Raw genomic sequence first — 14,894 nt, 5'->3', positions numbered from 1 at the left:
TGGAACATCTCACAGTCGATGTGACGTGCTCAGAGAGTGAATTCTCTTTATGGACGTGCTGGCCCCAGTGTGCAGTATGTTGCTAATCTTCATGGGACCCCTCTAGGCAAGTGCCATTCTCATTCCCACTTCAGGTGGTGAGAAGACTAAGAGCCTGGGTCAGCTGCCTCCCTCCTCACGGTGGTTTGGACAATGTCAGGTGTCAGCCTGGTGATGCTCTGGTGCCCAGCTGTTTGCCCGACCACCAAGGTATTTTTTTAGATGTGATTCACAACTGGTTAACTTTAAGAAAAGAGGTTTCCCTGGATAACGTGGGAGGCTCCATTTAATCAGCTGAAGGCCCAAAGGGCATAGATGGTTTCCTAGAGAAGGAATTCTGCCTCAAGACTGTAACACAGGAACCCTGCCCTATACATTTTGAATTCAACTCTTACCTGAACTGCCCGCCTACTGGCCTGCCTGACAAATTTGGAACTTGCCAGTTGTCACAACCACACAAGCCAATTCCTCAAAATAAACTTCTCTCTCTCCCTCTCCTCTTTCTGCTACTGATTTCCAGAGAACTCCTTTATGGTGCTGGAGCTGGGAGGCTGCTTCAGTTCGAACGCAGTCTGTCCCCTTGGAAACCCAGGTTGACATTGAATCCCCACTAGCAGATGCGAGGAGGTGGGATCAGGTGGGCCTTCTGGAGGTGATAAGGGCTCTGAACCCATCAGTGATTCATGCACCCATGCAAGGAGTGGCCGATTGAGCACACGGGTTCTCTAGAGAGATGGACTGCTGAAGGAGCCAGCAGGCCAGGTCTCTCGTACTTCCTTTCTCTGCCATGCAATGCTCTGCATCTCCTGGGGACCCTGCCAGGCGGAATGCCACCAGATGCAGCCTCCTGACCTTGCACCAGAACTGGGAGTACAAGGAATGCTCTCTTCTTTGTAATGGGCCGCGTCTCTGGTGCTGTGTGATTAGCAACAGGAAACAGATGAAGACAGACGTCAGCCCGACGCACTCCTCTGCCTGGCTCGTGTCCCCCGGGAAACCCAGCTCTGGGAAGTCAGTCTTGCTGAGCCTACCCTCACTGCCACTCTTGAGAAGACACCACCAGCGCTGACCGGAGAGAGGGCCGGAGGGGCTGGCTCCAGAGGGGACGCACAGGAAGAGGCCCGAGAGACGGAGAGCAGGTGGTGCGTTTATTGCAGGCGCCCTTTTCCGGGGGTTGGGCTGGCTGTAAAGCTCTACTAGGGCCCCCAGCCCCAGAACACAGACACAACAACCTGAAATCCAATCCGGTCACACATAAATAGGAGGCAGGCCGAGAACAAAGAACAGCAACAAAGGAGCGTGCGGTTTCCTATGCTAGTCTGACAAAGCAGCGGCGCCCCCTCCTCGCCCAGCCTCTCGTCCCTCTGTCCTCACGTCGAGACCCAGCCTTTGCTCTGGGAAGCCTGACCGCCGTCGGATCCAGCTCAGCAGTGCGCAGCTGCCTTCCTGGCGGTCCCTGCCACGGCACCCCAGCCCAGCAACTGAGTCTGGAAAACCAAGCCACGTTCGCACAAAAGAACGAACAAAAACTGCTTCTGTGGTCCTTGGCCCCTCCCAGGTCCGAGGCATTCCCCTCATGAGGAGCACCAGCCTTGAGTCAGAACAAAAACATATTGCACATGGTTACGACAGTGTTCCTGAGATCCCCCTCGCTGCACAGCCCCAAATACTGGCTTTCCATCCAGCCAATCACGGCCAGTCGATGCTGAGCTCATTGGCCCATGTCCGGCCCCATTCCCCATATCCCAGTGCCACAAAGCACATATTCCCATTAGCTTTTGCCACCGACCAAATTCAAGGCCAAGCTGGGGTTTGACCTCATGCACCATGAGCATGGGGTGGAGGGAGGTGGGGACAGTTGGTTTCAAAGCCTTCTCTTCCCTTCAATGACCGCCCCCTCCCCCACACACCCCTGCAGTGATCAAAGTTCGACAGGTGCACACAGCATCCACGATGCAAAATCTTCTGGAATGGAGACCCTGGAAAGCAGTTCTCCTGATTGTATGTCTTTGTAAAGGTTGTTCTGTTGTCAGCCACAGGCCCGCCACACGTTGGGTTAAAACTTAACAGCTCGTCACGTGGGACAGGCAATGTGGCAGTGAAGTTGGTTTTTCCTCCTAAGGAATTTTTCAAGTATCACACAGTCCCTGATGTAGCTTGTAAACAGACATCTTACTGAACAGAAGGCTAGATCACTTTGGGACACAGCAGCAGCATGAGAAACAGCTAAAGGCCCGAAAAGGTTGGTTCGACGACAAACACAAGAGGATTAACCACTGTGCCTCGCAAGGTAGAGGCTCAAGCGCAAAGGTACGCCCCTGTGGATGGAGCTCTGGGAAGAAAAGCACCCGAGACCGCATCTTCCACGGGCCCCGGGGACAGGGTAGGCCGCTCCTGCCTTGTCAGTGGTGTAGCTGCCATTGGCAAAGAGGAAAGAAGTCTTTGCTGCTACGAACAGGACGCGCCTGCGCCCAGCTCCCAGGCTCCTGGCCTCTTCCCAAGCCTTTCTGGATTCACTGGGCCCTGGCCGTGCATCCCAGCCACACGTGGAAGATGTTTCTCAGAGGAGGGCTCTTGGGTGAGGTATGTCATGAAATGTTTGGCTTGGGGTTAGTTTTAATTGGAAAGAGCATGGACCCCTCTGTTTCAAGGCCATGGGGGTCTGGGGGAGATGGCCTCCCAGTTGCCTTGTGTGGCTCAGCGTCCTTTCCCTCCACTTGGGTCTCCAAGGCTTACCCGTGTGGCCCCAAGGCGGCTTTATCTGTCAAAACAGCCGGCGGGGAACACGTGGCTCCCGCTGAAGTAGCTGCTTCCATAGGCGGCGGTGAGGCAGTGCCTGGGCTCGGCTGTAATGGCCATCTGCATGCTCAGGGACGCAGGGACGGGCACGGGACACACATCCAGGGGCTGCAGGGTGGAGTAGGGGGCATGGAGGGACGAGGCGCTGCCCCCGGAGAGCAGGCTTCCGGCACGGTGGGCCTGCAGCGAGTCCCGATAGGCCAAGCACAGGTCCTGCACGGGGGCCTGGAACTGGGCCAGGGTGGTTGTTGGCTGGCCGAGGGTGGGGTAGGCAGGGGTCTGGAACAGCACTTGGGTGGGGGCTGAGGGCGTGCCAGGCACCATTGCCAAGGCCTGGCTCTTGACTGCGACGGCGTCCTTGAGGACATTGTCATAGGCTCTGAAAGGAAAAGACCTGTGTGAGACTTGGTGGTCAAACGGCCAGACATGTGCACATGCCTCTCCCTGCCATACCGCGTGGGGCCCTGAGAGACGTGACGGCTCTGCATGGCCAGGCCCTGCCAGCCTGCACTCGCTGCCTGCAGCACGGCCCCACGGCCAGACAAGCTGCTCCTGCCCCATCTCTGCAGTCAGCACCCCAGAGATAACCCGCAGTTATGAGCTGGCAGGTCGGGAGCCCGTCAACGTTTCCTCGCCACTGCACTCCCAGCTCCTGGCGCTGTGCGGCGCTCCAGGGGCTCGCACAAGCACAGAGCAGCATCACGGCCTTCCTCGCTCTTCTGGGCCAGCTGCACACCCAACTGGGTGACTGCTTAGCTAGGAGACACTGAGTGAGTTGCCCTCAGGGGTCTCACTGACCCCATCTGAAGATGGGGATGGAATTTGTTTCCATCTCAGAAAACTTTTATACAACTTTTTGGGAAAACACAACAACCAGGGATTCCTATAAGCAAGGAGTGAAGGGAGGCTGCAAGAGCTGAGAAAGGGCATCCCAGAGCAATGACCATTAGCTACGATGGGGCCAGGCCACGGCCAAGTACCTGGGGCCCCCACCAACACTTACACCATGGCTTCACACACCTTCTACAAGGCCTAGGGAGCTGGACGGGCATTTCTGGACACAGAGACAAAGGCAGCCCACATCGGGGACTGAGAGGGGGCCCCTTCAGGCACACAAGTGCTTTTGCTTTCACTTCAGCCCCCAGGATAGGGAGGCCAGTGACCAGGCTGTGCCGCTTCCTGCTGGTGGGAGACTGGTGGACCTGGTGGAGCCATATGAGCCGTTCTGTCTTGTCTGTCCACCTTCCTTCACTCCAGAGAGGAGTTTACGGTATGGGTCCACGACAACGTCAAGCAAGTGTTCACACAGAACACTTTCTCTCCAACATTCCCAGGGTCCTTGCAAAGAGGTTGTGGCCTCTTCCGTGAAGCCACTCAGGCTTAGCTGGTAAAGAGGCCAGCTTTGCAGCCATGTCTGAGAAAAGGAGCTTATAATGAGAATTTCTGGTGTGGGTGTGATTATCCCTAAGATTACACTGGGGTTTGGCTCACAGAGTTCAGATGTCTACAAGGAAATGTATTCAACCCTTCTTCTCCCTGGCTCCTTGACCTTGAACATGCAAACCCAAAGCTACCCCAAATAGGAAGGGCCACCTCCCCAACCTCACTTCCATCAGAAGCCACCAGAGTCCATTTCCCATGAGACACGATGGCTGGAGGAACCACCACTGGCCCCAGCCTCAGGAAATCACCCTTGACCTCAGGGGGGCTCAGGGTCAAGGGGAACCTCAGAATTTGGGAAACACAGACGATCAGGAGAGGAACATACACCAGCAGGATTTCAATGCATGTGCTGAGATGCTCCAGGGAGTAGTTTGAGATCCTCTGTAGATCTCTGGTCCAGTAGGGAGAAAGCTGCAGGCAAATCCTGGAGGCCCCAATGCAGGCTGCAGCGACCACAGAAGGCTGGAATTTGTAGAAGACGTGATCTGAAAGAGAACCCCACAGGGAATCAGCCTCAGAAACGCCCCCGCGACATCCCCTCCTCCTGCACACTCCCCAGCCCCTCAGGACTCCCATGTCTGCGCTGGGTATGAGTGGACCCACGAATTGGTTCAAAGGCTGCTCATTGCTGTCCTTTCAATTGAAGGACAATTAGAAACTGTTCCATCTTCAAACACCTTGCTTCTCTTTCTGGGATTTCTTTTTTTTTTTTTTTTAAGGTTTATTTATTTGAAAGGCAGAGTTACAGAGAGACAGAGGCAGAGAGAGAGAGATCTTCCATCCGCTGGTTCATGCTCCAAATGGCTGCAATGGTCAGAGCTGGGCCAATCCAAAGCCAGGAGCTTCTTCTGGGTCTCCTACATGGGCTCAGGGGTCCAAGTACTTGGGCCATCTTCCCAGGCCATCAGCAAGGAGCTGGATTGGAAATGGAACAGTCAAGGACTCAAATCAGCACCCATATGGAGGGCCGGCACTGCAGGCAGTGGCTTTATCTGCAATGCCACAGCACTGGCCCCATTCTGGGATTTGTATGTCAGCCTAGAGCTGTGGTTTTCCAAGTATCGTCCATGGCTCTCAGGAGGCTGCAAGGGGCTTGCTGCAGGGCTACAAACAGAACCACACAGTGTAGGTCCCTTCATTGGCTGCTGTGGGGGAATGCCACACCATTTCCCAGGCTCCCTTAGGGAGTATGACTGCAGCCACTTATGGTTAAGAACAATGTCTGGCCCACAGGAGGCACTCAGTGGAAATGTTGAATGAATCAGTGAGGGGCTCCAGGAGCTGATAATTCACAATTGAAACAGACACTTCACTTAGGTTTGCTAAGGAATCTTACCATCCAGCAAAGATAGCTAGCAACATAGCAAAGGTGGTACCACACACGTGCAAAGGCAAACAGGTGAACTTTCCATAGTTTTCAGGAATGACACTTGATTTACAGTGCATTGCATGGTTATCTTAAATTTTTTTAAGATTTATTTGAAAGGCAAGGTGAAAGAGATAGAGAGAAAGAGAGAAAAAGAGATCTTCCATCTGTTAGTTCACTCTCCAAACGGCCACAACAGCCAGATCTGGGCCAGGCTGAAGCCAGGATCCACGAATTCCACCTTGGCCTCTCATGTGCATGGTAGGGGCCCAAACTGGCTCTCTTCCACTGCTTTCCTAGGTACATTACCAGAAGCTGGCTCAGAAGCAGAAATGGTAGGACTGGAACTGGCATTCAAATATAGGATGCCAGTGTTGTAAGCCACAGCTTAACCCACTATACCACAACACTGGCTCCAGTGGTCTAAATTCTTCAGGATTTTCAATGACTTCAACTTTTGCTTTATAATGTATCCATCAGTTGGGGTAGTATTACAGCTGTAGACACAGCCACAGAGTCAGTTTCACCAGATTCAAATCCTAGCCATGACAGTGGCTGAGTTATTTCACCTCTTGCGCATCGCTTCCTTCATTTGCAAAATGGGAATGACAGAAACAATTCTTTGTGTGGGGTAATGTTGGCAAAGCTCTAAACCAAGGTATCTGCACAATGAGAACTCAATGCATAGTATCACAACCACTGATAATGCTAGTCATAACCATTTTGGTTTGTGGCAGGGTACTGAGTGGTTGTATGGGCGGCATTTCTGAATCACTGTTTTCTCCTAACACCTAGATTTTAATACACTGGGAAAAGTGGGTTCCAAGGAAGAGTCCCCAAGTTGGGTTACTTTCTTTGCTAAAGTAGATGTAAACATACTCCCCTCCTACCACCTTATCCGTACAATGCCAGCACTTCAGGAGCAATGGATTTGCAAACCTGTGCTGGTTCAATCATTTGCAGTATTCCAGGTTTCCCTAAGAAAAATTACTAGGTGAGTTTTAAGTTTGTAAGGTACTTTCTGCCTATGTATAAGCTGCTATTTCTTTTACATGTCGTTGGTAACACCTGGGGCAAATCTGTGCTCAGTCTTTCCTGACCTCCAAAAGTGGGAATGACCTGGGTGCACAGGCCCCAGTGCATAAGGAAGGCCCTCTAGTATGGGCACTTGGCACAGCAGTTAAGATGCCACATCCCACATCAGGGCGCCTGGGTCCGAGTGCCGGCTCTGCTTCTGATTCCAGCTTCCTGTTACTGTGTGCCCTGGGAGGCAGCAGGTAATGGTTCAAGCACTTGGGTCCCTGCTACAAGAGGGGAGACTGTGATGGAGTTCTGGGCTCCTGGTTTTCAGCCTGGCCCAGTGCTGGCTACTGGGGGCATCTGAGGAGTAAACCATTGGGCAGAAGATCTTTTATCTGTCCCTCAAACAATAAGTAAAAATATAACAGAATCAGAAGGTCCCCTTTGGAGGGACACGGCCATTCGAGCCACCCAAGCCCAGCTCCTCTTCTACCTTGGGCCCTACCTTGTCGCTGTTCTCACCTTGCAGGGTGACCTCGAGGAAGTACTGCGCGTACTCCTTGAGGCACTCTTTGGTCTTGCGGGGACAGGTGGTGGGCCAGGTGTGGCAGTGGTGGTCCTTCTGGCTGACGGAAGCCAGCAGGTAGTAGTCCAGGAAGTGGGCGGGCGTGGGCAGGCAGAGGTTCCAGCCGAAGGCCTCCAGGAGCAGCAGCTCCGTGCTCAGCAGCTCCTTCTTGGTGAGGGTGAAGCTCTGGCTGCTCAGGATCCTCGTACTGTTAATCTGCTCCAGCTTGGGCACGCGGTCTTCCCTGTCCTCAAACTTACCTGTTGAGGGAGATGGAGCAAACGTTACCGGGAGAGACTTCCGCAATCATGTCCAGCTGTGTGATCATGGTAAGGGGGCTCACCCTCTCTGTGGCTCAGCTTCCTCGTGAGTCACATGGCCCCAGAACATCACAAGGCCCTTGTTAGATTCAACTAGAACATGCACATCAAATGCGCAGACCAGCACCTGAGTCGCAGAAGGCGCTGAAAAGCAGTCAGCACCAGCAGCTAGAGGCTGGGAGGAAGGGGCCCCGCCTTCTGCTAGCCCTCACCAATCCAGGCTGTAATCATGACCTTGCAAATCTGACCTTGGCCCTCCAGATGTGGAAAAGCCCTTCACCAGCTCCCTGCTGTCCGCACCTCTGGGGTCAAGGAACAGAGGCGTTTCCATATCCAGCCCTGCTGTCCCCAGCTGTGGACTGCACCTAGGGGCAGGGGGAGCTCCTCCTGCACGGAGGGGCAATGCCCAGGGGCTCTGGAAGGGACATGACTGCTCCACTGTGTGAGGCTCCACAGCGCGGGGCTTCCCCAGCCTCGGGCTCCACACAAGGGAGACACCACCCCCACCGGGCTGTGGACCTCAGCACTGGCAGTTCTTTGAACCCCTGTGTCTTCCCTGACCCCCAGCCTGAACACTCTCCCCACCCTGTCTTCATGCAGGAAACCATGACATGTCCTAACCCTTGCAAGTCACTGCCTCCCAGAAGCCTTCCCTGACCATCTCCCAGCACTCTGTACGATTCCCACCCCAGGTGGCGAGCCCCTGGAGGGCCAGGCTCCGGTCTGCAAGCCCAGCCTCACAGGATGCAGAGCAGCTGCTGCGTGAACATCAGAAGAGGCGACAAAGCACCCGTCGGTGCTGATCAAGGGAGCAAGAATCGTAGGGCTCACCCATCTGCTGACACCTGCAGGGGCCTCTGACCCAGTTCTCACCAGCCTCTCCACTAAGTGGGAGAGATAAGCAACTCACTGCTGCAGGCTCTCTACCACAGACGCACCGCACTCCTGAGCTGGGCCTTGAGGGATGCCTCTGGGAGACCCAACACCCACTCCAGGCAGACCAGGGTCTGTCCTGGCAGCAGTGCGCCAAGTCGGGGCAGGAAGGCACGAATGCAGCTCCTGTCTTTGCTGGGGAGGGGCTGAGCAGGTGGAAATGTACAACACAGTGTGGGGCGGAGACCACTGCAGACCACGGGCTCGGCAGCGGACGGCAACCCACACTCCGCCACCTTCTAGAGCCCAGTCCACCTGGGAAAGCATGGCTCCCAAAGCGCACACTGTCTCCTGTCCTGCACACCTGAGCAGCAGGCCAGCTGCGTGCAAAGTTAAAGCTGCCCAACGTGGAAGAGCCTTTCTCTTGTGTGATTGGAAATCTACTGGGTGGGTCTGCTGGCCTCTGCAGCCTCACACCCAACAGTCCCTTCCCAGGCACTGGATGGGGCCAAAGGGAACGCTGACTGCTCCCTGCTGGGAGTACTCTTCCCAGAACCCACCTTAGAGCTCAGTTCAGAGGCCGCCTGACCTATCAAGGCGCTCCTACACTCACATAGTCATGGCCAGCGCCTCCTCTAAGCCCTTTGAGGACAGGAGCTGGGTCTGGCCCCTGCGTGGCTGTGCTGCTGGCTTTCAGCACCGTGCCTGGCACTTAAGCACCCTGGGAATCTTCCGGGCAGGTGCCTAGTGAATGAATGGCGCTCTCCGCACAGTGGAATTGTGAGCCACTCGATTTTTTTCTGACGCTCTTTTATGCCTAATTTTTCTCCAACAATTGGATATTCTTTGCACAACTCATAAAGGAAGGAAAACATTTATTTTTCGTCAGATGGTCCAGGTTTCCTTGAACCTGGTGCTCGATGGAGCCAGCCTCAGCTGCAGATGCTGAACAGACAGGAGCTCTCTTTTCTTGCATGGAGCAGGAGGCGGCACAGCCCCCCGGCACAGACGTGCCTTGGCCCCGGGGGCACCACTAAGACCTCATTCGGCTTTGCTGGCACAGGCAATCTACCCCCGGCAGCAGATGGTCTCCGCTAGACTAGTCTCCTCTTCTCTTCGTGCTGTGCAAACCCTTCCCGGCTCTGCTACCAGCCAGGTGGATCCTCTACAGGGAAAGGGCTGCAGATTATGGAGGAAGCTGGCTTGAACCCACATCTTCAGCACCCCACACTGGGGAAGACCTCCTGAGGCCCCACAGCCCTGCAGGCCACACCAGGCAGAGCTGGGTCTAAATCCTCTAGGAGTTTGCTGTGAACCTAACAGCACTAAACTCCACAGGCTGATTATTTGTTTACCATCTAGGAATAAGCTCCATGTGCAGATGAAATGATCAGGTAGAGTGGAAAGTGCAGGGACAGGTGTCGTGGCGCAGCAGGTTAAACCCCTGTCTGCGACATCAGCATCCCGTGTGAGTGTGGGTTCCAGTTCTGGCTGCTTCAACTTCAGATACAGCTCCCTACTAATGCACCTGGGAACACAGAGGACAGCCCAAGTGCTTGGGCCCCTGCCACCCACATGGGGCACCTGCATGGAGTTCCAGGCTTCTGGCTTCGGCCTAGCCCAGTCTGGGCCATTGAGGCCATGTGGGGAGTAAACCAGTGGATAGAAGATCTCTCTATCTGTCTTTAAAATAAGTAAAATAAATCCTGAAAACAAAACAAAACAAACAAAAAAACCCGAAAGAATGGAAAGTGCTTCTTGAGTGCCTAGCACACGGAGGTGCTTTGTGCTGGCCAAGCCCTGGGTCCTCATGGAACCCTCCCAGGGGGTTCCTTCAGGGTCCCCGGAGGCACAGAATAAGAAGCTGGTGGATGTCAGCTTCTACGCCCAAAAGCAGACATAGAAGCCCCACTGTTTCCTGCTGGCCAGGCCCAGCCCAGCTCAGCCACTAGTCCCCAGCACAACACAATTCACAGCCAGAAAAGATTTTATGAGTTTCCTGGTGCTGCACCTGCCCGACACACATTTCCTCCCCTCCTCCCCAGACTCCGAGTGGGGCTGGCCCTTTGTCCCCGGCCTCAGCTGCAGCGAGAACAGATGCCTGCAGGTCCTCAGCTGGGCCCCCAGGGAAGGCCCAGGGACAGAAATAGGCGACCGGGAGTCAGACAATAGCTACCACCTCGCCTCTACTCCTTGGATGCTCTTTCATTTTGAAAATGTTCAGATCCACAGGAAGGATGGAAGAACAGAACAATGAACACACAAGACGCTTCCCCCAGATTCCCCAGGGCTGTTACTGCGCCACATTCACTCTGTGTTTGTGGGAACGCCGCAGATCAACAGTGGCTTCATGGGAAGTTTCCGGCTGGGTGGCAGATGGGACGTGCCTCCCCTCGACACTTTTGCATCCACTCAAGGTCATCTTCTTGTAAATCACAATGCTATTAGAAGTTCTAAGACGTCAACATTAGCGCAATAACACCTTTAAAATATTCAGCCCACATCTGAGATCCTCCAGGGGTCCCCAAATGCCTTTTATCACCCCTCTTCCTTGCCTGATCTAGGACCCAAACTTGGTTCACACACACACACAGTCTGTTACACCTCTTCAGTCACCTTCGTGGTTTTGGTTTTGTGGGACACTGACTCTTGGGAAGACTCTAAGCTAAGGCCGGCACCGCAGCTCAATAGGCTAATCCTCCGCCTGCGGCGCTGGCATACCAGGTTCTAGCTTCGGTCGGGGCACTGGATTCTGTCACGGTTGCCCCTCTTCCAGGCCAGCTTTCTGCTGTGGCCCAGGAGTGCAGTGCAGGACGGCCCAAGTGCTTGGGCCCTGCACCCACATGGGAGACCAGGAGAAGCACCTGGCTCCTGGCTTCGGATCAGCGCGGTGCACTGGCTGCAGCGCGCCGGCCGCACCGGCCATTGGAGGGTGAACCAACGGCAAAGGAAGACTTTTCTGTCTCTCTCTCTCACTGTCCACTCTGCCTGTCAAAAAAAAAAAAAAAAAAAAAGACTCTAAGCCAGCTGTCATAAAACGTCCCACGTTCCGGATTTGCCTGTTTCTTCATGATCAGATGCAGGTTTTGACGAGAAAACTGCAGAAGTGACATTTACCCTTGTTCCCAGACCCCCTCAGTTTGGCCCAGCAATACCAATGCTGTCTGACACTTCTTCACTCTTCCTGTGAAATCAATGTAACTTGTTATTCACCTGCCAGCTGATGTCCAGGGACTCTGACCATCCTGTTTCTCAACAACCTTTAACCCCCTGGCTCGGAGCCATGGATGATCCTTGCCTAAGTTATTACAGCGGGGGTCAAAAAACTAGTTATACAAGTCCCATCATTCCATCCACATTCGTGTTTACTTTTTTCTGTGTATTTGGGAGGCAGAGAAACAGACAGCTCCCATCTATTGGCTCATTCTCCAGATGCCCACAACAGCTGGGGCTGGACCAGGCCAAAGCCAGCCAGGAACACCAGCCAAGTCTCCCAAGTGGGCAGCAGCCATCACCGCTGCCTCTTGGGGTCTGTAGCAGCGGGAGGCCAGAACTGGAAGCCAGAGACATGAAGGGAACCCAGGTACTCTAATGCAGGACACAGGCATCTTAACTTCTAGGCTAAATGCCTGCTCCCATTCTTCTTTTTTGATGTTCGCGTTGTCCCAAATGGGAACGTAGGTGCTCTTTCAATGTACTCCTGAAATTAAAACAAGTCCCAGACCTATTGAAGTCCTCACTCCAGGTCTTGGTGGCCAGGCACACGTGTGTGTGCCATGGCATTGGTGGTGGAGGTGAAGTGTGTAAGTAGTGCCTCCTACCTGCTCTTTATACACCTAGCCTGCCGGGGCCTAACACCAGTCCCTTGGGGCTACTGCACAGTGGATCAAAGGTGAGTCCAGCCAAGTGGCTATGCCATGACGGCTGGACACTATCCACCCCGTGTCACTGGGATTCTCACAGACTGCCTGCTCTTTTCCTTTACTGGCATTAAAAATATTGTGGTCAAAACCACATGACAAAAAAATTTCCCATGTGTAACTGCACAGTGTGGGGATACTAAATACACTCACAGTGTTAATGCGACCATGGCCACCGCCCAGCCACAGAACCCTTCTCATTCTGTAAAACAGAAACTCTGATTCCATGCGACACTCCCTCCCCTTCCCTCTCTAGCCCCTAGCAACCCCCATTCTACTCTGAAAGTGGCTTCTCAGATGACTGGCTTATCTTCTTCCACCTACTGTTTGGACAACCAAGCCTCCAGATAGACCAAACAGCGTTCCTGACTATTTGAATTAGGGCCAGGAGAAGTAATATTAACTACTTAAAAAAAAAAAAAAAAAAAAAACCTCACAAAATCCATTTATTAGGGAAAATTTTAAATACAGTAAAAAAAAAGAAAAGGGGGGTGGGGTCAGCGTTGTGGTGCAATGAGTCAAGCCACTTCCTGTGAAGTAGCCCATATGGGCGCCAGTTCAAGTTTTGGCTGCCTCACTTACAAATGAGCTCCCTGCTAATGTGCCTGGGAAAGGAAAGCAGTGGGAGATGGCCCAAGTACCCGAGCCTCTGCCATCCATATGGGAGACTCAGATGAAGCTCCTAGCTTCGGCTTGGCCCAGCCCCAGTCATTTGGGAGGCTGGAATCAGGAGCAGAGTTGGGACTTGAACCCAGGCACTCCAATATGGGATGCAGGTGTCCCAAGAGGCATTCGAAGCACTGAGCCAAATGCCTGGCCCTAGAGACCTTTCTGCTGCTGCTTCCCTTCCTCAGACTCCTCCTCCTTGGAGAATGACCACCAGGAGGGGGAGAACGCCACCAGCTTTATCTATGGTCATGGAGCCAGCAACCACAGCCAGCCAGGATTGTGGGAGGGGAATGGCTTTCCCAGGGACCTCAAGTTCAGGGTCAGGTGCCAGTTTCCCATCCTGGCTCCCCTGTCTCCATGTACATGACCACACCTGGGACATCGGGTGGTAAGGAGGGCTCAAGGACACAGTGCAGGGTCATGACAGGCACAGCACCCCTGGCACTGGGGCTGTGCTAATTACTGGACATGGTGTCTCTTCTCTCAGTCCACACCTGGAGTTTTCTCAAGTCCTGCCAGTTGGCACAGAGAAGCTGCTAGGGTAGGAGCTAATGCCACAAGACACTTTCTTTGAAAGAGGGGTGGAGGTTGGGGCCAGCGCTGTGGCATAGCAAGTAAAGCTGCCGCCTTCAGTGCTGCATCCAATATGGATGCCGGTTCAAGTCCCGGCTGCTCCACTTCCGATCACAGCTCTCTGTTATGGCCTGGGAAAGCAGTCGAAGATGGCCCAGGTGCTTGGGCCCCTGCACCCATGTGGGAGACCCGGAAGAAGCTCCTGGCTTCGGATCGGCGCAGCTCCGGCCATTGCGGCCAATTGGGGAGTGAACCAGCAGATGGAAGACCTCTCTCTCTCTCTCTCTGCCTCTCTTCTCTCTGTGTAACTCTTTCAAATAAATAAAATAAATCTTTTTTTAAAAAAATAGGGGTGGAGGTGAGCACAACAAAATTTTCCCTCACCTCCTACCTGATTCCCTTCCCCAGGACAGTGACCTTGAACTCCAATCCTTCCAATGGTGATTTTCAGGCTCTCAGCTGTGTGTGTGTGTGTGTGTAGGCAGAGGGGCATGTGTTGGGTTCAAGGCTGCTCCCTGGGGCGGGATGTTCCCAGGTCTCCCAGGTGGGCAGCTGGAGGCAGAGGACCCACACACCAGGGTGCGAGCTCCAGGAGTGCAGACAGCACCAATGACATCCGGTCCTCCCCGCTGCTCCCTGGACCTGACACACACTAGCATCACGGCCGCTGTTAGCCAGGACCACACCTCATTTACTGTGGGGGAGGAGGGCTGTGCTGCTCTGCCCTTAGTGGTGCCCCCTCCGTTAATTCTGGCAAGAACCCTGGAGAAGCTGAGGGTGTTCCGTGCAAACAGCAGCTCCGGAGGCCTACGTGAGTGGCCCCAGTCACCCAGCTGGGAAGGGACAAACTTAGAAGGCTGGATGTCTGTGAGTCGGAGGCCACATCTGCCACATAGACGCTAGAGATTGCATTCAGCTGGCACAGCATCTGGCATAAAGTTCACACTCAATACATAGTTGCTTTTCTTTAAATAAATGAACAAAAGGCCCCAAAGGCCCGAAAGCCCCCTGCACTCCCCCAGCCTCCACAAGTGGGTGCAGGAATTCCCGTGGGTGCGGGTGGCAGGCAAGCTACTGCAGCCTCTCCCACCTAACCCACACCCTGTCCTCCACACGCGCTCGGGTCTTCAACCTCCCCTCAGCTTATGCCATTTAGCATTTTAACTCCAGGCCTTTTCCATTCAAATCTGCGTCCTCAATAGGACTTAGTTCTTTCTTCCAGTGATGGAATGTCTGTGCAAGAAGTGAATCTCTAACAGGATGCATTCTCTCATAAAGGTGGCCCTCCTGCTCTTCCCTGAAGAAGG

General features: G+C 53.9%; 1 protein-coding gene across 1 annotated transcript in view; it reads right to left on the bottom strand.

Annotated features, from left to right (window-relative positions):
• Positions 1–1,172: 1,172 nt before the first annotated feature.
• Positions 1,173–14,894, bottom strand: part of CCNJL (cyclin J like) — a 61,882-nt gene continuing 48,160 nt past the window's right edge. Inside the window, exons 3-5 of the mRNA XM_062189683.1 lie at positions 7,190–7,492; positions 4,607–4,766; positions 1,173–3,217 (exon numbers count right to left, since the gene is read on the bottom strand). Of these exons, the coding sequence (XP_062045667.1) occupies positions 2,797–3,217; positions 4,607–4,766; positions 7,190–7,492 (884 nt within the window). The 3' untranslated portion in view covers positions 1,173–2,796. The remainder of the gene's footprint in view (positions 3,218–4,606; positions 4,767–7,189; positions 7,493–14,894) is intronic.

The sequence above is a fragment of the Lepus europaeus genome, chromosome 4 (assembly GCF_033115175.1).
Source record: "Lepus europaeus isolate LE1 chromosome 4, mLepTim1.pri, whole genome shotgun sequence".
In the NCBI taxonomy this organism is placed as follows: domain Eukaryota; kingdom Metazoa; phylum Chordata; class Mammalia; order Lagomorpha; family Leporidae; genus Lepus; species Lepus europaeus.
This window is presented reverse-complemented; position numbering and strand designations above follow the sequence as displayed.